This window comes from Arvicola amphibius, chromosome 3, assembly GCF_903992535.2.
Source record: "Arvicola amphibius chromosome 3, mArvAmp1.2, whole genome shotgun sequence".
In the NCBI taxonomy this organism is placed as follows: domain Eukaryota; kingdom Metazoa; phylum Chordata; class Mammalia; order Rodentia; family Cricetidae; genus Arvicola; species Arvicola amphibius.
The window spans coordinates 24680423-24703715 of NC_052049.1; the positions used below are offsets into that span (position 1 = coordinate 24680423).

Genomic DNA, 23293 nt, shown 5'->3' on the forward strand with positions numbered 1-23293 from the left:
GGATGTGCTTTAAATCCATATAGAATTTAACTGGTGACTTAGTAGCAGCCTATTTGAAGCAACCAAACCACAAAATGAGTTCAAGGGCACCAGCCACCAGGGCAGCTCTTTCGCAAATTTACCTGAGTATGAAACAGGTAGTGAGCATGGCTCAGTCAACCCAGACCCAGGCCTGACTCAAGGTTATCTTAGCTACCTTTCATAATGAGATAAATATATGAAGTGCTTAGTGGTGTCTGGAATATAACAAATGTTCCAAAACACAATTTGTTTATAGGTGATATGTGAATGTTGTGGTATGGTCTAAGATACAAACCTACTTTTCTGCTCTCAAAAAGGTTGTAAAGTATTAGTTATTAACATTGCAACATTAGCGGTTGTCTCCTCAAACCACAGGATCTTATAAGTCCCTCACATAACACAGAACAGAAAATAAGGATTACGGTTATATTAGTACTATGTTCCCTTCCCCACTTGTGGCCGCACATGTGGGCTGTAGGTATGCCGAGGTCTTACCCTTCATCCCACAGGGCCAACCTCCAGACTCCACCTCTGAGCGCTGTGCAGACTTTATCACTGTTGTATGTATGCCTGATAGCAGAACCCATGAGTGTGTACTTTTCCCTATGACAGCTGCAACTGGCTTCAGAAGCATAGGTTTATGATTTACGCTGAAGGCTAGCCAATGTTCACTACCTTTGGTGGTATCCGATGACACACTGGGGTATTTGTCCCCAAGGGGCTGTTTTCAACACCAGGGAACTCTCATTACTAACTCCACACTTATCTATCTCAATGTCAGAAAATGTGAGAGTTCCTGCAGCAAGGGTCACAAATCAATTTGTATTGAAATTATTGACATTCAAGAACCTTGGATTATCTAAGCTATTTTAGCAGCAACTCCTAGTCTTGCACAAATGGATGGAAGGATTAGCAAGGCACAGAGTCTGTACCCAGGGTCAGTGTCCAGTGTTTTTACTACAAAGTCCAGTGTCCATTACTGAAAAGGAGAATTCCTAACTACTGACTAACTGCACAGAACACTGTCTGCAGAAGGCTATTTTGTCTGAGCAGTCTTAATAGAAAAGATGTAATCAGATTAATAAAAGCAGAGAAAGTTTTATTAAAGTCATATTAACTATTTCATTCTTGTTTGCACATAAATGCTTGCTTGATAAGTGCCCGCCAACCCAAAAGAGCTTGGCCTAAGACTTACTTTATTCTAACATGGCAATGCAATTGTCAGGGAATAAGTTTTTACCTCATCTCTAACTTTTGGATGGTTACCTCTCCACAAAAATGCCAAGGCTGTAAATGACTAAAAAGCCCAAATTAGTATGTAATCATCTCATTCAGAATCAAAACCAAACACCTTATATAAGTGTCTTCCATCCTTCTCTCAGTTCTTACTCCGTCCTTAACACCCACGTAAGCCAACTCCGGCCTCAAAGCACTGGCACCAAAATGTGACCTGCAGCAGCCACAAACAGCAGATGAGAATATGCTAGAAAGGAAAATTCTCAGCCCCACCATCCCCCGCCCCCAGACATTCTAGGTGGAAAGTCACCACAGGGCAACCTAGCAGCTTCCAGCAATTGTGCCATTTGATGGCTGGCTGGTTAGCTTTGTAGCCCAGGCTAGCCTGGAACTTGCAATCCTGCCTCTGGCTCTCAAGTACTAGGTGCAGTCCCAAGTTTTGGAACCCCTTCTGACACACCGTTATAGAACAGCCCCCAAGTTATTCTCAGATATTGTTGTGAGTATTCTGTTTTGTTGTTATTGTCTTAACCCTGCATTAGGCTTAATTTATTGTAGGTGTGTAGAAGTCATTCCTGTACATGCAGGCAGCGGGGTAGTGAGGTTGCGCTAAAGCCAGGGAATGAAGAATCAAAATCTCATGCAGAGTCTAACTCATCAGCCTCCCTATCTGTGCTTCTGCACCAAACTAAACCCAGAGGGCTGCGACCCAGTGTTGCACAGCTTTCTCCTTCACTTCCTGCAGGTCTCTGAACATTCCTCTTTCTTACTGAGTCCTGCCTGGTTGTTTAATGAGCACCTCCACTAGGACACACTCTGTCCTTTCCATTCAATCTTTCTCTGTTTGTAGAATAACCACTTAAACTACATATCTTAATTCTTTTCTTTACTGTCTGCCTTTTGGCCTGTTAGAAAGTGGTGTCAGGTGGGCAGGAAGTTCTGACTGCTTTGCCTTCTAGTACCTTAACACAGTACTTCATGCCAGAGGTTCATAAAACATCTATTTAATAGAATGAGTGAGGTTCTTCATGAGTTTAAGCAAAAGAAAGAAGTTAAGAGGGAAAAAAAGTTCATGAAATGGTCCATTTTTCTGTTTGCTACAAGAATATTAACGAGATATCATGGATTTAATGAAAAACCTAAATTTTGAAGAAACTTCAGAGGAGCCATTGACTCTAAATGATGTTCTATGCCAGACAGAGGCCATAAAAAGCAAAACGCTAAGGTCTTTGCTAGCTCTTTGGGGGACTCAGAGGGTCAAATTTAATGCTTTGTTCATGATTAACACATAGTCCACCACTAATCTCTACCCCAACCCAAGCCGTGAGACAGTGGGTTTTTTTTATCATATTTTAATTTATCTGTCTTAATCTCATTACTTTGCTAATTTTATGTTACTGTGTTATTAATATAGGAGTTCTCAGCTCAGGGATAATTTAAACAACAAAGTGGTACTAATTAGTAAGCACATTTCATACTGAAGGCTTAATAGTTCCTGAGCTGAGCTGTGGCCACACTGCCAATAGGATATGTTCTTTCTTCTTCCACGAGTAATTGAAATTCACCAGGACACTCCAGTTCCTTCGTTATTCACTGACGTTGCCAAGAGAGGCCTGGAGGCAACTTTAGAGAGCAAAGACTTCCAGGCAGTCTCACACATAAAAGCACAGAAGGACAAGTCACATACAATAAAATGCACTGGTAAGTTTGACAACTGTATATCCTCAAGTAACCAAACCTCCATCCTGATGTAAGGCATGTTCGCTACATGTTTCTTCATTTCCTGTTTGAGTATTTTCCCTACCTTGGGAACAACTGTTGTGCTTTCTGTCACCATAGCCTAGTTTTGTTTGAGGATTTCATATAATTAGATATATGATTATATCTATATGTAATTAGTGTATGATATAATACATCATAAACTTTTTGGTGTTTGGTTTATTTTGACTCAAAACAGTATTTCCCAAGACTCACCTTCATGATTGTTATTTCAGTGATCCAGTCCTCTCTACTAAATGGTATTCCATCTATGAATACACACAGTGTGTTTATCTATGCACAGTCATTTATAAAATAAAAAACTGCTTTGTGCATTCATTCATTTTATACTTTCTAATGGAAGTGATGGTTCATAGAGCTAACTTTAAAAACAAAACAAAATAATAAAATAAAACTACTAACTCAGTTTTCAAACCAATTAAACCACTTCAGAGCAACACACAAGTTCTCCACATCTTCTTTCAAAAGTCGTGTTATCAGTGGTTTAAGTTTTATCACTAGGGCAGGGCAGTGGTGGCGCACGCCTTTAATCCCAGCACTTGGGAGGCAGAGGCAGGTGGATCTCTGTGGGTTCGAGGCCAGCCTGGTCTACAAGAGCTAGTTCCAGGACAGGCTCCAAAGCTACAGAGAAACCCTGTCTCGAAAAACCAATAATAAAAAAATTAACCACTATGTTTACATTAGTTATCTTTCCATACTGTGGCAAAATATCTCCAGTTCTCCAGTTACCCATTTAGAAAGGGGAGAAATGTATTCTGGCTCACAGGTTGAGAAGTCCTCATTGCAATTCCAGCCAACTTTTTTTTTTAACTTGACAAGCTAATTTAAAATTCATAAGGAAATCTAAGGAATCTAGAATAGTTAATACCTCTTGAAGTTGTATGTGGGTGCTAGGGTCTGAACTCAGGGCTCATATTTTCACAGCAAACACTCTTACCATTCAACCGTCTCTCCAGGTCCCAAGGATCAATAATTTCTTAGAATTCAGTGAGCTATTGCTTCTCTTGCCAGTGTTTAAGTGAACAGACTTTATAAATATTTTGTTGACATAATATGCAAGTGCATATATTATAATATTTGAAACATATGTATACTTTATATATTTTAAATTTTAATTTTTGTGTTTTTATCAATATTCTTGATTCTCTTTGGGGTTTTTCTATTGGTCATCCCTAAATAAAGGCACTTCAAATTCTTTCTAATATGTAAGCCTTTTATTTCTCCTAAAGAAACTTAGTACACTGGCTAGCACCCTCAAAATAGTATTGACTACAGGTGGTAATACTGAGCACCTTCAGTTCGTGGGAAATCAGGTCTTTGGTTTTCTACTCTCCAATGACATTACCTATTTCTTATCTTATGAATGTCCTGCTATCATCAGGTTCAGAAATTTCACTTCTGTTCTAAAGATTTTGATTTTGATTTTCCCAATTAGTGTTAAATTTTATTTTTTCACATTTTTTTTTGCTTTTAAAAAATTACTAATGACACCCTCTCTAACACTCACGGTATTAGTAATAACTTTTGTGGCTTTTTCATTCGTTAGAATATTATCGATTTTATTGTTTTCAAATAAATAGCTTTTGAGAGCCAAGGATGTTCAGACTAATGCCTTAAGCTTTATTCTTAATATTAGAAAAACAAATAACATTTGCTTATTTGTTTTTCTTAAATATACATTCAAATATGTCCTTGGGCAACTGTGCCTTTTTTTTTAACATGTGATAAGAATATATTTGCTTCAAAGTTTATCCTGAGGGCAAGCAGTAAGTTCAGAAGAATTAATGATATTGATATTGATGGTCAGCCCACCACCAGAGTCTTTTTACCTTACAAAATAGAAATTGTATTATTAAGCCATCCGGTAGAACCACCATCCACCAAGGAAGTTTATTACGGTAAGGATTCCTACACTAGGTACAAGCTTGAACACAAGAAACAGTTTTCAGGCCTAAAGCTTCTCGGTATCTGTACCTATCCCTACCAATCCTAGGCTGTAAATGCAAGCGAGATACTGCAAAGCCAGAGCAAAGGCCATCTGAGCCTCTGCAAGGCTCCCTAGAGCAAAGGCCATCTGAGCCTCTGCAAGGCTCCCTAGAGCAAAGGCCATCTGAGCCTCTGCAAGGCTCCCTTTTGGTTGCAGAAAAACAGAAACAAGTGTAGGTCTTCCACCTCTGGCCTGAATCCATTCTGACTATACGTCACTCATACGATGTCACACTGTGTGTGTAGAATCGATGCTTCAGAACCACAAAGGAAAGTACAAATCTATTTGGAGAACCATAACTGTATTTATCTAGTGATAACCTCATCTAAAAGAAATTATACATTTACAATCATGCAGAACCTGTTGAAGTCCCTCTTTGTGCACGTAAGTTTCTTTCATTTAGTTAATAAGTCCCCTAGGTAATAAATTAAGGGCATTCATACATAACTACAGGAAACATTTGAAGAAAATAGCACATTCACAATAATCCAATGTAATGTGTATTTTGTGGTTTAGAGTCCATAAAAGAGTTGAAAAATATTTGCTCAGTTCTTAATATTTAATTCCTCAGAAACCCCACATTTGAATGCAACCTTAGGATAAAAATGTGTTTGCATTCTCAGTATCTGGTACTCATCTACTCTGTGGTAGGTATTAATTAAAATGTATTGGTTGTAAATTAAAAGCTGAGGGTGTTGGTCTGTATTTCTTTTTTGTATATTTTTATTTTTCTGAAAATAGATTGTTTTTCATACAATAAATTCTCCTTATGTTTTCCCCTCCCCCAAATCCTCCCAGTTTCTCCACACATCCCCTCCCATCAGAATCCCCACCCTTCTCTTCTTATTAGAAAACAGGCATCTTAGCATTGTCTTTCAATTCTTGACTTTTAGGAAACTGAATGAGGTATGTTGAAAATAAAGCACATCCAGAAAATTACCAAATATGAAAAAAAATAAATATATGTGTTCTTGGCCCTATTCCTTTCACAGAACTTCATGAGTCATGAATTTCCTGAGTGATAGTGTGTGTCTTTTTATGTGAATGGACTGATTATAGTAGGCCCTTAGACAGTTTTAAGAGGAGGGCTGGCCACATCAAGAAGACTAAGCCCACGATTGGAGACTGAACTACTCAAGAGATGTAGAGAAGGGCTGGTAACTGAGTTCGATCACATGGTCACTGGCATCATCAATCACACCTACATAACAAAACTCACATAAAGCCTTCAGACACTGATCAGTGGAGTCTCCTGGCTGATGAATATGTTAGCATATGGAAGAAAAGCAGCCCTGACTGTTTAGGGGCCAAATAGTCAAAGAACAAATAATATTTATCTCTGCAGTCAACCAAAACAGTGTATTTTCATGAGTGACTAGATAGACTCAAATACTAGAGTTAAAAAAAAATCCATTCGCACACTGTAGAGAGGGCTCGAAATACGAATGTATACTAAAGCTGGTCATGCTTCAGCAGAGTTACATGTTAGTAAATCAGAGTCTACATGGTAGAAATCAACCTGGTTGAAGTGAGGCCAAAGGCATGAACTCAGGTAGCTGGCATACCAATCTGTAGCCAGGCCTCACTCTAAGGCGGCGGGTGGGCCTCCTTGTTGAACTTTACATATTAGGAAGATACAAACATAGCATTTGGGAAAAACCATTGCAACCACACTGAACAAGTACCCTAAACCCCAAGACTGCAATAAATGGAAGCTTGCAGATTCTAGGAACTGGGCCAGCATGGAACAGTGTTACTTGTCAGTTCAAGACCTCTAGATGCCATTCTGTGGCACTCAGTGACTAGTCTGGACTTCATTAGCGAGCCTCACGACTTTATGGATTATGGTTTTTGTGGGCAGATATTTTGAGAGTTGGCCACAGAAGAATATGATTGCTTTCAAAACATTCCAAGCAAAGAGCTTCAGGCTGAGAAAACAGGAGTAGGCTGCTAGTCTTCTTGGTATTTTGGGAAGTGTGTCATCATAATGATATTTCCAGGCTTCTCTGGATGAGGCCAGAGAAACCATCAAGGCAGCCTTCCTTAAATTAAAACAACAGTGGGGTATTATTTTCTACTTATAAAATTGGAAACAAATTTTAAAATTAATGCCCGGTATTACTGAGATCATTCTCTTTCATTCATTATTGGAGAGTGGAAAAACCACATGGCCAGAAAGAAAAGTTTAAAAAGTGCAATAATCTCTTAAACATAGCATTCTCTAAGAATTTATCCAATGAAAATAATCATCTGTGCACAGATATAACTATTAATTTCTGTTCAACAGTGCTAATTTTAGTGAAAAACGTCTGACATTAACCACTAAAAATAACACTCTAGAGTGCATATAATGACTTGAGAATTTGGTCATCATACACAGTTAATTAAAAGGCAGTTTACAGAGTACTGTGTGTCAAATAAGTCTTCTTTTTATTTTAAAAAACGAGCAAAATAACAATCCAAGTATAAACATTTTTTTAAAAGCTAGACTGCCTATTAAAATATCCCTAGTGCCCATCTTTAGGTGGTAGGTTACAGGGCACTTTTAACTGGTTTGTATTATAAACATTACATCTACATGAAGAGAGGTAAGGCCTTAAACATTTTAAGTAAAAAGAAGCAACAGATAAACATATGGACAGAACCATGATAAACTAAGGGTCTCTAGTAACACAGGAGCCGTGTATAGTGGTGCCTAAAGCTATCGATTCAAAACAATTTATTTTAACCCGGATGGTGTAGCATGTACTGAAATGATTGCACTGTAGGATTTTGCAGGAATCCTCTCCTATCCGTGCTATATTAAGCCCTGTGTGGTATGAGATCACTTGGCTCGGCTCAGGATTCTTGCAGTGAGGTGGCTTGGGACAGTCACCAAATGTTAGCACACAGATACCACCTTGAAGGTTTTCACTTGAGGTTTCAGTTCCTTAGTCGCTGCTCTGAGAGTGACATCCAACGCTGAGTCTAGGGGGAAATAATTGAGGAGCTCATGTGTCATGTATCCTAGATCCATCCCAGGCTGCCAGAAGTTAACCTCCGGGGTGGGGTGCTGATGTCATCGTCACACAGCCTTTCCCACCAGTGTCCTTAACAATAGACGGGGGGGGGGGGGGAGGGGGAGGAGAGATAGTTGGCCTATTCTTCTCAATCACCCGCTGGTTCGGCAGTCAATCTGAAATGCTTTTTAAAGATTATTCATGGAAAAACTATGAGGTGCGAAGTTTAGATGCCCGTCAAGTAAAATCCCACACTATCTGCTCCAGCTCCTTTTGAACTATAAAAACTGAGTGTCAAAAATATGTGAAATATGTGTTTTCCACAAATGAATGAGTCAAAAGTCCACACAAAGCTAGATTTAAGCAAAGCAGTAGAACATGGGGAAGAGTGCCAGGCTAGCAAAACTGTTCTCTGCCAAATTCCTTCCGTAGCCAAGTCAGCCTTGCCCCAGTGGGGGTTTTCAGCTCCACACACTCTATCATGCTCCACACAACTGACAATGGCTACAAGTTTCAGGGCACATTTCCAAGGGATGTGTATTCTGGATGCTCCTCTAACTATTGATAACCCTCTGATCACAAAGTGAGACTGTGTTAACCCACTGTCAAGCCTCACTATTCTTCCTCTCCTCGGAGTTCAGAAAGCATTTTATACTCAGAACATCCCATGAGCTTCACCAGCCCACCTTTTCCCAGACATGCAAATGGCCAGAAAGTCAGAGAACACAGGACTTAGCTCTAGACCCACCTTGCCGCTGCTGGTCCTCCTGCGCCTTCAGCTGGCACGTGCACAGACTGGCAAACAGGTGGCTGTCGTCTTTCCTTTGTGTGGTAGACATGGTACCCACAATCTGCCTGTGCCTCGGGGAGCACTAGGGCATTTTGTCTTAGCCAGTCATCTAAGACTGACTCCAGAAGTCACTTGGAAAGAACACAGAGGCACACGCAGATCTCACCTCGCGTGTAAAACATTTACTCCTGGAAGAACAAGCCAGAGTTTCTCCTGCTTAAGAATCCTGCAATAAATATTTACCAGAGTTACATCTCTTGCCTTCAAAGATGCCAACTTGTTTGGCTAGAAGCAAGACTTCATTCTTACTTTGTTTCAAAACATTCTGAAACTTTCTCCTTTACAATGTAAAATCCTAAGAAGAAACAAACTATCTCTCTGGGCCAGTTTTAGCCATTTTCGATTTCTTCTCTGATCTGGACTCTAGACCTTCAAGCATAGAGAGGACTGCCAGAGAAAGTCACAGGCAAAGGGGAGAGTACCACAGGGCTAAACCGAAGTTTCTCTGCTTGGTCCGAGTTTACCCTGTGACAGCCTGATGTGTACAGTTCTTAAGGGAGGCTGCAGGGGGAGGAGCCGAGAGAACTAGCTAATTAACATAAAGAGGCAGGCAAGAAATGACCTTCTGATTGCTTTAACATAGTGACCAAAGCAGGGATTGTAAAGAAGCCCTGAGAGCCGGGTAATTAACCATCTGACTTCAGCTGCCTCATCATTAAAGCACAAGCCCGAAGCAGGGCATTGGTGGCATGGATCGTCTCGGGCACTTGTGAAATAGAAAAGGTACAGCTGGTGCTGGCTGCTCATGAGCTCATGGAAATGTACCGCTGCAACTCTTGGATTCTGTAAACAGCTCTGAGGCTCCAAGCGAGGAGAGTTACGGGGCCAAAACAATTATTTAGAGTTCTGCAAGAAAAATAAACACACAAAACCCTACCCAGAGCCTTACTTGGCTTCCCAGTGCAGCCTCCACGGCTACCTCTAGGTTCTAAGACAAGGCTTCTCGTGAGTTTCCTTGTGTGTGCCCGTTCAGTACTGTTGGAAACCAAACCCCAAACACCTTTGGTTCAACGAAGACATAAGGAACACTGTAGGTCCTGGCCCACGGCATTCACTCCGGGTAGAGTCAGAAAGTGGGTAACCGGCAGAAGCAAAGAAGCCAGAGCTGGATGCTGAGACTTCCTTTTCGTATCTGGAAACTGGTATTAAACACCTTAATAAGGTTACCTCCTCGTGATATCTGGGGGCTGGGGGATTGTGTCTCTTGCTGTTGTTCTATTTTTTCATGATGAGGCAATTCACAATTTCTCAAACATATTTTGCTTTTCAAAAACTCGTGAAATGTATAATTTCTCTTTTTAAAATCCCTATGACTAATTGAAATGAAACTTTTGTACTATATTTTTGTTTTTATTTGATAAAACTTTCATAAAGATATAGACTTGGAAATGAAGATTCCTGGGCCCAACTGATCTGAGCTATAAGGTTAAGTATGGAATCTATACACACACACATGTATATTCATGTATGCATGCCCGCGCACACACACACACACATATGCATTTAATTCTTCTCTTCCAGATAAAGAATTAAAGTCTTCTTAAGCAGAGCTGGTTTTTGCCTTCCTTAATTGACTACAACTTTCCTGTAGGCCTGTTTCAAGTGCAACAATGTTAGAGAATAGGTATGATAGCATAGAGAAGAGAGAGAGAGAGACAGAGACAAACAGAGAAACAGAGAGAGACACACAGAGAGAGACACACAGAGAGAGAGGTGGTTGTACCTGCCCATGCATGCACATGTGGAGGCCAGAGCTGATTTCAAGTGTCTTGTTACTATCCGCCTCATATTTTGAGACAGGGTCCATGGTGGTGGCAATGCTCTTGATAAAAATTGATTCCCCCTCTCCCAGCAGCCGCTGGCGTTCTTCTGCTAGGAGCGGGACTTCATGTCAGCCTTCCCCTATCAGTGCTGAGGTTTGGTCTGGCCTGAGATTACTCTGCTGTGAGTCCATATGTTCACCTGTCCTGTGCTGACCATAGGACACTGTTTCCTGGAATTCATTCACCACCTCTGGCTCTCACAGTCTTTGGTGAAAGGTGTTACATGGCAAAAAGCAAGAGTATGGAATTTATCATTTTCATCCTCAAAGGATAAGATAAAAAAAAAAAAGACCCCTAACAGATTACAAAGATGAATGCTGGAGAGCTGGGCCTGGCCTCAATATGACCTCCTAGCTCCAGGAATATTTAAAAGGCAATTGCAGTTGAGGAATGATGACGTACTGCTGAGATTTAGGCTTCCTATTGGTTCTGAGTAACAGAACTCTTGTTCCTTTATGTAAGCCCACAGACGTTTTCCCTCAGGTCATTCTTCCTTAATGCATTGACTACAGACATTGTGGGTGATAGTTCTGAGTTTCAGGACCTTACAGTGGCATATGCCATATAATAAAAAGCTATGAAAGTGGCCTGTGTCTAGCTAGTGTCATGTTACTCTAAGTTACTCTAAGATTTTAGCTCAGAGTTTCCTAAGTAATACAGTTGGCTGGTTTCCCGATGTTATCTGTGAAAACATGGCTTCCTGGACAAAGTTTTACTTTCATACCCGTTATCCAGGAGCTCATAAGGCTTCACTGGTGCTGCTCCAAACTGCCAACTTATGAAAGGTGCTCACTATTCAGTAGGACCACTGAGCTGGCTGTTCAAAGTGACATCTGTTCTGTGGCTAGCTCTGGTTTGCTGCAGGGCTCCCTCTGGAGGTCAGGAACACCCCAACCTCAGGGTACCTGAGATCTAGGAAATGTTCACGGTCTGTATCTGAGCTGGGGAAAAAGTCTCCCTAATCATCCTCCTATGGGTGAAAGTTGATTGTTGTGTAGACGTCACACTTTGTCTATATTGAGAACTTGTTTGGAGGTTGTAATAGGGGAGCTCAGCTTCTCGTACACAAAAACCAGTCCTCTTCTATGCGGGGAAGGTCATCCTCTTCTTAGACAGAGCGCCCAGCTTCCCCAGCTTCGGGAGGGATGCACAAGGAGCAGAGAGGGAGGAAGAGGACACCCGCCTAGCCAGCCAGATCAGTCGAATCAACCCTGGTGACCAATGGGGTGACAGTTGTCGCAGCCAGATCAGTAGAATCAACCCTTGTGACCAATGGGGTGACAGATGTCCAGCCAGATCACCCTCACATCCTACACTTTGTCTGTCTTTATTGAAGTCTTTTTATCAACGTCAAAATAAATAAGATAAAACCAGAATTCAGGAGAGGAAAAAAAGCTGGTTTTATTTGTTTTAGTTGAAAACATACCCAAAATTCTAGTGCCATAACGTCCCTCCTCCAGGAAGGATGAACTGATCCTGGAGTCTGACTGTTGTCCACGGGGGCTGGAATCCACTGACACCATGGTGAATGAACGAGCTGTGACAGACAGAGCTCTTTAAAGGTAAACATGCAAATAAACGTTCATAAAATCAAACTTCTGTTACTTCATATTAGTTTACATTAACAAGGAATAAAATGATAATCAAATTATGCCCCCTCCATAAATCCTTTCTTTTGGGGGTGATTTGTTCATTTGTCTTTGGTTCCATTTACTTTCCCTTCCTTTTCTGTCCCTGTCAATTTCTTTTATGGTTACTATGTTAAGAAGAGTTTTAATGTATTAAAAATGAAATGAATGTTCATTTCCCTGGTGGCTAGCTAGTGTGGTTTTTCAGATCCTTTTTGGCCATGTGTAATAGATTTTTTTTTATAACTGATCATTTCACTAGCTCATTTCCTGATTGGGTTGTTTTATTTTTTGCTGTTTAGTTATTTTGAGTTCTTTGTATGTTCTAGACAGTAATCATCTGCCAGAAGTATAGCTAACAAAGATTTTCTCCCACTCTTTAGGCTGTGTCTTGATTCAATGAACTGTTTCCTTTGCTGAATGAAATGAAAATTGTGATAAAATGTCAGCTCACTCCAGTCAGAATACTGGTGTTTCAGGAAGCAAACAACACGTGTTCGCAAAGCGTGTGGACGAAAGGAGCCATGATGCGTTGCTGGTGGGAATGTAAACTGGTTCAGCCACTATGGGTACCAATATACAGGCTCCTCAGGAAACTGAAGATAGATTTGCCAATGACCTAGTTTTTCCACTCCTGGGTATTCATCCAGGTCAACATAGCTCAGGAATATTTGTATATTTACTATAGCACTGCTTACTATAGCTAAGTAATGGAAACAACCTATGTGCCCAACAAAAGAATGGATGAAGAAAATATCAAATATAATGTAAGATATATATGATAGAATTTTGTTCATCTATAAGAGAACAAAGTTATATTATTTGCAAGAAAGCAGATACAATTGGAGATAGTTATAGTAACTGAATTAAACCACTCCTAAGAAACAAATGTCATATATGTACATGCGATATAAATACAGAAGCAGAACTTCCAGGAACAAAGAGAATGGACAGGAAGAAATGGAAAGTGCAGAGATATGGAGGATTGTGTTCACCATATGGTGTAGACTTGTGTGGATGTGTTCTTATGCAACACGGTACCAGGCATAATGAATGTGTCCAATGAACATTTTTAAATGAAACTATTTTCTATCGGAGTCTTCCTTCAAGGTAATATAATAATAGGTGAGATGAAATTGACCATACATTGATAATTATTAAATCTAAATGATGATTTCATAGAAATCTAAGGCACCCTCTCCCCACACAAATAAGTAAATGTAAAAAAATTAAGAAAAATCAATAAATGACTGTGGCCAAAACTTTGAAGAACTCTGGGGTACATTCAAAAGCCCTAACCTAAAAATTCACAGAAAAGAAGGAAATGGGATGAAGGAGAAGGCACAGAAAATTGATTCTATGAAATTATAGACAAAAATTGCCTAATCTTAAAAGGGGAAATTATTTAATTGTATTATAATCTCAAAATATTAGTTAAAAACATGAACATCCAAAAGCAAGAAGCATTTAGTAATCCAAATAGACACGACCAAAAGAGAACCACTCCATGATATATCACAATCCAAATGTCAAAAACACCAAGTGGAGAAACAATATTAAAAGCTATATGGGAAAATGTCAATTTACTTTAATATATTTAATATATTAGAATACTATCACACTGCTTGGCTTTTAGGTTGCCACCCTAAAATCCAGGAAAGTGTAAAATGATGTATTTCAAACATTTAGAGTAAATACTAGCCAAACTACTCATCTTCTTAAATTGATGGAGAAAACTGGAGATTGTGGTGCACGTCTTCCATCCCAGCACTAGAGAGGCAGAGGCAGGCAGATTTTTGTGAGTTCAAGGACAGCCAGAGATATTGCACAGAAAAGCCCTGCCTTGAAAACAAACAAACAAATGAAAAAACCCAAGCAAGAGAATACATGCATAAGAGGAATAGATAAACAGAGGAGAACTGGGAAGGAATATTTCCTATGCAGCACAGGAAACCATAAAATCCCCAGCATCAATAGGGGAAGGAGAAATCTAACAGTAACATAATCAACTCAAACCAATAAAACCACATGAATTAGCAGTACCAATTGGACTTGATGGATTGAAAGAGGGAGAGAATAGAAAGTTGGGTGGGTAGGGAAAGGGCATAAATCTGGCAAGAGCTGAGGGAGGGAGTAAACCCAATCAAACACATACAGAATTCTCAAAGAATGAATACAATTTAAAACAAAAATAAATATAAAATTTACTTCAAAACACATTAACATTTTATATCAATATAATTACTTTTTACTCTTTAGTCTTCCTACCTCTTCCTCTCAAATGTTAGAATTATAAGTATGTACCATGCTTAAACTCAATAGTCTTTGGTAACTTGATGATATTTGGCTTCTTGTATTTTTCTAATTAATTCGTTAAGTGTGTTTGTGAAGTCTGGACTGTAAGACACCCTTCACTTAGCTACTTGTTAGCTTGATTTAACCTCTTAAGTGCAGAGCTGGCTATATAGCTCAGTGGGAGAATACTTGTCTAGCACGCACAAAGTTTTGTATTTGATCCCCACCCCACGTGGAGCAGGTGAGTCACTTAACTATACAGACTTAAGATGTATGCCTCCACTGTCCCAAACCTCATAAAGGTCAGATAAACATGAAAGAACCCCCAGAGGTTCAGGATAGACAACTACCATCCTGAAAATGGATAAAGCAGAAGACTGTTCCAGGATGCCTGAAGCATCAGAGGGATTCTGAGCTGGCATGAAAACACCCTCAGACTGGATGACATCTGCAGCTGGAGTCAGCGGAGAACTTTCTAAAGCCGGGTGTTCCACTTTCTCCCACTCACGGGCCTTCTGTGACCTTCAGACAGCTTGCCTGATCTTTTCCTTCAAATACGATACTCCATCCCTTGAAATCCAGCGAGACTTTGGAAGGGAGTTTTGAACTGGATGGTCATTAAACTGAAAATATTAAATTTGATGACAGATGTATGAAATTAGACCAACGCTAACCACAGTGTGCTTTAATTTCTCAGCTGGATAGCAAGAGCTGGATAGAAGAGGACTGAGAAGCCGTAGCAAAATAAAGATATGGCCTTTCGTTCCCATCTTATTTGAGTTCTTCCGATGCACATTGCTTACTGAGAGCACCTCACTAGAAAATAGGGCACTTCGAGTCAGTTATGGACCAAGGGAGAAAGACAGAAGTTATTATTTTATTAGTTTGAAGCACTGACGTTTGATTTCTTCACAACCGAATTACCTCCCAGCTTTAAAATCCTGGTTTCTTTACCTCCGTACAGACTTAGTCTGAAGCTCTGGCATACGGCTCAGCATCCATGTTTTAAAAGCTGCTCAGGTGATTCTAATGGCCATCCATGGTTTGAACCCTTAGGGTAGGCATCGGGCAGGTCAGTTCTTTGACAGTTTTGTGTCTGTGTTCTCATCTTTGGGAATACTTACTCCTTCGTTCTACTGAGCAGGTCTTTGGCCTCAGGTGCTTTTCACAACACTTTTTTTTTTTCTGGGGAGTTGTGTGGCAGCCCCATCAATGACCTGGGAAAAAGCCAATTAGTTGTGCTGTTTCCATTTTAATGAAGTAGATCAAATATTGGAGGAGGGCTAGACTGGAAAATTCCTGAGCCTGGCAGACCAACATCCTTAGGTTATTATATGGTTCAACAAACAGATATTAGGCACTAATATGTTTTTGAACCAGGAAATAAAAATAATGAATATGAATACAATGCCAAACTTCCAACTTCTGGGGTTTTTTTTTGTCATCCCAGAAAGTAATGATTTCTTAGCCATCTGGAGTTTACTAGTTCTTGCTTTGACATTTCAACTACTGTTTTGTAGGCTTTGAAATTTGTTAGGCAAGTAATTATTTGAGTTAAGTGAGCTATCAGTTTTTAATTTTCAACTTAGACAACCAAATGAAAGTCTTTAAATATAAACAACCACACTGAACTTCACAGAAGAAAAAGTGGGAAGTGCACTTGAACATATTGGCACAGGAGACCACTTCCTAAATATAACTCCAGTAGCACAGACACTGAGAGAAACAATTAATAAATGGGACCTCCTGAAACTCAAAAGCTTCTGTAAAGCAAAGGATGTGGTCAACAAGACAGAACGGCAGCCTACAGAATGGGAAAGATCTTCACCAACCACGTATCACACAGAGGGCTGATCTCCAAAATATACAAAGAACTCAAAAATTCATCATCAAAGGAAAAAATAATCCAATAAAAAATTGAGTACAGAACAAAACAGAGAACTCTCAAGAGAGGAATCTAAAATGGCTGAAAGACACTTAAGGAAATGCTCAACATCCTTAGCCATCAGAGAAATGCAAATCAAAACAACTCTGAGATTCCATCTTACACCTGTAAAGAATGGCCAAGATCAAAAACACTGATGACAACTTATGCTGGAGAGGTTGTGGGGTAAAGGGAACAATCCTTCATTGCTGGTGGGAATGCAAGTTGGTACAGACCCTTTGGATATCAATATGATGATTTCTCAGAAAATTAAGAAACAACCTTCCTCAATACCCAGGAATACCACTTTTGGGTATATACCCAAAGGGTGCTCAATCGTACCACAAGGACATGTGCTCAACTATGTTTATAGCAGCTTTGTTTGTCATAGCCAGAACCTGGAAACAACCTAAATGTCCCTCGACTGATGAATGGAAAAGGAAAATGTGATACATTTACACAATGGAGTACTACACAGCAGAAAAAAAAAACAATGACATCTTGAAATTTTCAGGCAAATTGATGGATCTATAAAACATCATATTGAATGAGGTAACCCAGACCCAGAAGGACAAATATCATATGTACTCACTCATAAGTGGCTTTTAGACATAAAGCAAAGAAAACCAGCCTAAAACTCACAATTCCAGAGAACCTAGACAACAATGAGGACCCTCAGAGAGATATACATGGATCTAATCTACATGGGAAAGAGAAAAAGACAAGATTTCCTGAGTAAATTGGGAGCATGGGGACCTTGGGAGAGGGCTAAAAGGGAGGGGAAAAGAAGGGAGGAGAGCAGAGAAAAATATATAGCTCAAAAAATTAATAAAAAGGGCAAAAAAACCAATGAGACAAGTCTTATTCATGATGATTTTAAAATATTTAACAAATTACAAATAGAAGGAAATCCCTCAATTTTACAGAGGAAATTAATCTGTAGCCTGTTCGACCTCATACTTAATGATGGAAGAACAAATTATTCCCCCCTAAGAAACACACAAAAGGATATCTGTTTAACAGGTCAATTAAAAATGCACTGTATGAAATTCACAAGGAATAATCAAAATGCTATTTTAATAATCACATGAGATATTTTGGTCAGTGCAATAAAGCAAGAAAAAGAATAAAATTACCTGGACTGAAAAAGTAGAACTATTTTTTTTCAAGTGATGCAATCATCTTTGTAAAAATGTGTGTGATCTCTACATGAATACGTGTGTTTAGTAAAGTGGTAGAATTTTAAATTGGTATGGAAATTATATTGTACTTCTTTATACAAGTCACAAAAATTACCAACAGAAGCAAGATAATACCATTGGCAATAGCATCAATAAAGAAGAAATCTTTGAAGAAAAAAATCTGACAAACTATGTGAATGATCCAGACATTGAAAATTATAAAGACCTTGATTTGAAAATTTGAAGACCTAAAGACACAACATCGTTCTAGTCTCAAGTCCATCTGAGTTTAATTTTAGTGAAAATTGCTGAATTTTCAGAAGGAAACTAGTGGTTTCAATAAATATAATTGTACAGATTGACTAATATATGGAAATCAGAAGGCCATAGAATAGCCAAATTTATTTTTGAGAGAGAACAAAAACTAGAGAGTTAATATCACTTGATGAAGATACATTATAGTTGTAGGAACTGAAACAGGGAAAGACCAACACCAACATGGGTAAATAGATCTGTGCATACAAAAACATGTCCTGAAATAAACTAATACATATATACACAATTGATCTGGAAAAATTTCTCAGTGGAGAAAATAATAGCATCTTTGGCTGCTGCTGGCCAGAAGCAGGAAGTCTACAGATAAATGAAAATAAATAAAAATATTAAATTTTAGTGATAAAGGAAAGTCGTTCAAGAATACTACTCAGCAAACTCATTTCATCTGTGAAGTTTTCTTATATACCTTCTCAAAGAAGCTTGAGAGGCCCATTCCAGAGAGGCAATACCAACACAATTACATAGTCTCTGAGGACAAAGTATTTGGATAAATCAGTGCTGTGTTTTATGAAGTTCACTTTTCAAATAAATATTATCACTTTGATGTTTACAATGACCAAATTCAGTCATAAAGACATTCAAGCAAACCTGTTCTCTAGTTTTAGCTTCCCTTGGGATATATTTTGATACAAAAATTGTTTATCAAATTGTGCTTATTCCTAAAATAAAGCTTACATTGCTGCACTCTTCTTATATTTTTGCAGCTGTCTCTCTTAGAACTTACTGCCCGTAGCTTGGAATAACATCTTTCTTGGTTAGGGAATCCTGGGGTGTTGGATTGGGTGTTTGCTTATGTAAACTTGTATTCAAAATATATATTTGGAAGCTATTGGGAAATCTGAGGCTTCAGCAGTTAGACAAAGAAGAGTCTCTGCCCTTTGGAGGTTATAACAAATGATGAATTTGAGGCACAAATATGCACTTTGGAACATGGAAGCAAGGAAGTAGTATTTGTTCATTTAATTTGTGAGAGCCATGTGCCATGAGCCATGTGAGTCAATCTGAACCTCTATAATAGATACACCATAGACTGGGTGAGTAGACCAACATCTATCTGTTATAGTTCCAGAGGCTGGTAGTTCAATATCAAGGTGCTAGCAGATCTAATGTTTACGGTGAGAGTGGCTGGTTTGCAGATAGCTATGTTCAACAGTGTTTTTAACTGCAAGAGGTAGGCACCACTACATGTGTAGTGGCATTTCAAATGTATTTTAACAAAGACTGCCTGAAGATCTGAGAGTAAAACAGTCCCACTGGTCAGCCTTACAGACCAGATTATAGTAACACACACCTTTAATCTCAGTAGCCATTCTAGTTGCCATGGAAATCAGGTGGTGTATGCCTTTAATCCCAGTGGTGCATGCCTTTGATCCCAGCCCTGGAGAGGAATATAAAATGGGGTGAGACAGTTTTCAGACAGTCTCCTTCTGAGATTTCTGGAGGCAGGATTGCCATTTTCATACTGAGGTTGAGGTAAGAGCCAGTGGCTGGCTGTTTTACTTTTCGGATCTTCAAGTTGAACCTCAATTTCTCTCTCTGAGATTTTATTAATCATGCTTCATACATGCAATCTGGGCTCCTGATCTTACAAATAGATCTTAGGCAGACATTCTTTTAAAGTGTGTTTCACCTTTTTTCCTTCTATACCAGTCCTTGCCTATGAAAAACACAACCAGAAAGGTGGCAGTTTCAAAAAACGTAGTGTCAATCCAGGCTTGAAAAATTCCCAGGGATAAGGAAGTTGCTAGTTTTATAAGAACAATGTCTAATTTAGACTTGGCTTCTGTTTTGTGCTTCACTGATATTTCTCTTCTCTTTAAAATCTTATTCCACAAATACCCAGTAATCTTAATTGCATAACCAAAATGGAATTGCATTCTTCCCAAGTCAATCTGCCAGTAGAGCTGGTTGCTACAATGGTTGCCAGTAACAAAATGGGCAGTGGCACTGGAAGACTCTGGAGCTGTAGAAAGGACCCAGAGCTCAGTGAAGAAGTCTGATTTGTTTAGGTGAAGGCTTCAGATAGATTCCCTTTCTGCAGCTACTACAGGAAGATAACAAGCATAAAAGAGGAAGTAGGCAAACAGAAGAAAGAATAACTGATAGCAGTATACTACGTCTTATTATACCCGTCTTTCCCCGGAAAGGTCCTTGACTATAGTAGTTGGAGATCATATTTCAGTTGGATTAGACACCACATATTTTGTGTGTATGGGGACTAATTCAATAGACTATTGAGATTTATTTGTAAATTCATTCTTTATAGCAAAGTATGACTGCCAAAGCAATGAAAACTAAATTGCTTGGATTTTCATTATATTTTTAAATAAATGATTAGGTTATGGTTATTCTTTTTATTTGCAAGGGAGTCCTATTCAGAAAGACTTTATTGCTGTGACGGTTAACACAGAGACTTACAACTAGTCAAAGAGACAAAAGCAAGTGACTGTAGAGTGGTCAGCCCCACATGGGACATCTATAACAACTTTTGCAAGGCTCAGGGAATGTTCTAGAATAGGCATCAAAAAGAATGTAAGAACTGCAGAATGAGGAGATGTTGGGAAACACTGTCTTCTGTACATTAAATGATGGTTGTCCTCAGGTTCACAGCAGCAGTGGGTACCTCCCTGAGACCAAACCAGCGAACAACCCCAGCATGGATCAGGGAGAGGACCATGAGCCCACCCCTCTACCTGAGCTATTGGCAGCTGATGATTGCTATGAGAGAGAATCCATTGGTTTTCTCCAAGGGTGTGGCCTCTCATGACTACCCCTCACAACAGGTGAGTACACAAGCGGAGCCCGCTAAGGAGTGAACACAAGCTAGACAAAGAATATCCCATCACCAGCATTCAACTGGGGATCCTGAAGCCCCTGCCCTGAAGCTGGGCTGTTAAGAACAGACAAAGTGAGAGCCCTGAGAGCTTGGCCAGCAGATAGAAGCATGGTGAATGAAGCCTGAGGGAGCTTTGAACTGGAAGAAAATGGATAATGAGTAAAAATAATAATGCCGGATTTTCCGAGTCCATGCTTGTAGGAAAAAATGTTCCCATTAACAGATGCTGAAATATTCACAGTGCTGTCTTAGTTTTCTAAATTGTCCTGATCCAGTTGCCCTGCTGCTGGGTAAATGCACCAGTTAGTCTAACAATGTACACACAGACATAAACATACAGCATGAACCACACTTACCAGCACTGCTTGGTGGCTTTCTAATTCATACTTGCTAAAGGAAAGGTTCTATAATGAGTTTTTTAAACTCATAATTATCTTTCAAAGAACCTCTTCAGTCATGGGAAGGGCTTGCAATGACTATTGATAAGAGAGGTTTAATGTGTTGATTAAGTCTGCCTGAACTAGATTTAATCTATTGATTTTTGACTACCTTCCGATGGAAAGAAGGAACACGGAGATAGGAGATGTTTTGGAGGAGAGGAAGTGGAGTTTCCAGTTTTAGTTCTATCTTTGCACTGCTGGCTGCTTCTTTGAAGGGAAATTTGATGAAGGATGCACCGTACTGGGCATTTTATATTTTCAAGGGGATACAATCTTTATATCTGCAGTGCCTGGCACATGGGTAGTGTTTAATAAATGGTAATTACTTCTGCTGTTATAGCTGTAATCTTTTACATCATAACTAGTTTGAAAATATCTGTCAAAGAGGCTCAATGGAGTCCAACCCTGAACTTGGTTAGGTAACAGGATGGCCCCAAGACTCTATTGTATGGAACATTGTTCTGGACATCTGAGTAGACACCCTGTGATTCTAACTCATCATCTGTTCTTTAGTTGTTATAGTGATTTGACTAGGCTAGTAAATTTGAATTCTTAGTCACAAGGGAGTGGCGCTATTTGAAAGATTAGAAGATTAAGAGGTGTGGCTTTGTTGGAGAAAGTGTGTAACTGTGGGCAGGCTTTGAGGTTTCAAAAGCTCATGCCAAACCCAGAGTCAGTCAGTCTCTCTCTCTCTCTCTCTCTCTCTCTCTCTCTCTCTCTCTCTCTCTCTCTCTCTCTCTCTCTCTCTCTCTCTCTCTCTCTCCAGATCAGATGTAACTCAGCTATTTCTCAGCACCAAGCCTGCCTGTCTGTGCCGTGCTTTCTGCCATGATAATGGATGGAGTCTCTGAAACTGTAAGCAAGCCCCAGTCAAATGCTTTCTTTTGTAAGAGTTGATTGATCATGGTGTCTCTTCATAGCAATAGAACAATGACTAAGACCAGTGTATTACCTGTGTTTCCCCCTTGGAAATTCCTAGTCAGTTCTTAGAACAAGTGACTTATCTGAAGCATTTTTCACTCCATGAAGCCTTTTCTCTCTTCACTGCTTTTCTCTAGGAAAGAGAGACAAGTTAATGAGGCAGATGGTCTGTGGTGAGAAAGCCATAAAACTAGACAGTAGCTAGCCAAGGCTATTGGGTATTTTGTGCCTGACTGAAATGAAGAGACCAAACTGTTGAAACCATTTTATCAAGAGCACAGATGGGAAGAAGTTCAGGCTCCTGAAACTAAATTAGCTCTGCTTATGGGCCATAGATAAAATGGCTTTCAATAGTAGAGAGAATACAAGCAAGAGTTATGTCACCTGACAGAAAAAATACACCAACAGCTGACAGTTATTGGACTCAGGTACATTCTCAGATGCTCCCAATAGCCTCCTGGGATGAGAATTTCCCCAAATTTGAGAGGATTGAATAGCTTGCTCAAGCCTGCATAATATCTAAATGCATCTGAACTCAGTCTCATGCAGCTTCAGCCCTATTCATAACTTTGTGCAAATTGTCTCAGTGATGTCCCTGTCCAAAGGAATAATGGACAATGGTTGAACAGAGTTTTGTGTTGCCTCAAAGGGTAGAGGCTGAATCACAAGGTGAAGCCAAAGAGGCAGCTTTATGCCCAACATTAAGAATTGTGAGCCACCAGAGGTAGCCAAATAAAGATGGAGGGGTTTAGTTGATGTACACAACAGTGTGATCTGGGCCTAGGGCCACTCACTGAAATCTGAGACAAGTGTGAGTCTGTGCTCTGTGCTGAACACTCATGCATCCACTGAGAGGAGGGGTTGTGCTCTCTGCTCTGTGCTGAGCATTCATGATTTAGCTGAGAAGCTGGGCTTTTCAGGGTTTTAGGTACTGCAAATCTACACCTCTGTGACTTTAGATGACATGGTGCAGAAGGTCTCACAGATGACTCCTGTTCCTCAAACAAGACAGGTGGATCCCAGAAACTTCAGGAACA

The 23293-nt window shown here is 39.6% G+C and overlaps 1 protein-coding gene across 3 annotated transcripts in view; it reads right to left on the minus strand.

Annotated features, from left to right (window-relative positions):
• Ranbp3l (RAN binding protein 3 like) overlaps positions 1 to 9504 on the minus strand; it is a 47266-nt gene extending 37762 nt beyond the window's left edge. The window contains exons 1-2 of one of the 3 annotated variants that reach the window (XM_038322322.1): positions 9122 to 9504; positions 8771 to 9000 (exon numbers count right to left, since the gene is read on the minus strand). In XM_038322322.1, coding sequence (XP_038178250.1) covers positions 8771 to 8861 — 91 coding nt within the window. In that variant the 5' untranslated portion in view covers positions 8862 to 9000; positions 9122 to 9504. Of the gene's footprint in view, positions 1 to 8770 lie in introns of all 3 variants that reach the window. The other 2 variants (XM_038322321.1, XM_038322323.1) reach the window with 2 other exon arrangements.
• Between the last annotated feature and the right edge of the window lie 13789 nt (positions 9505 to 23293).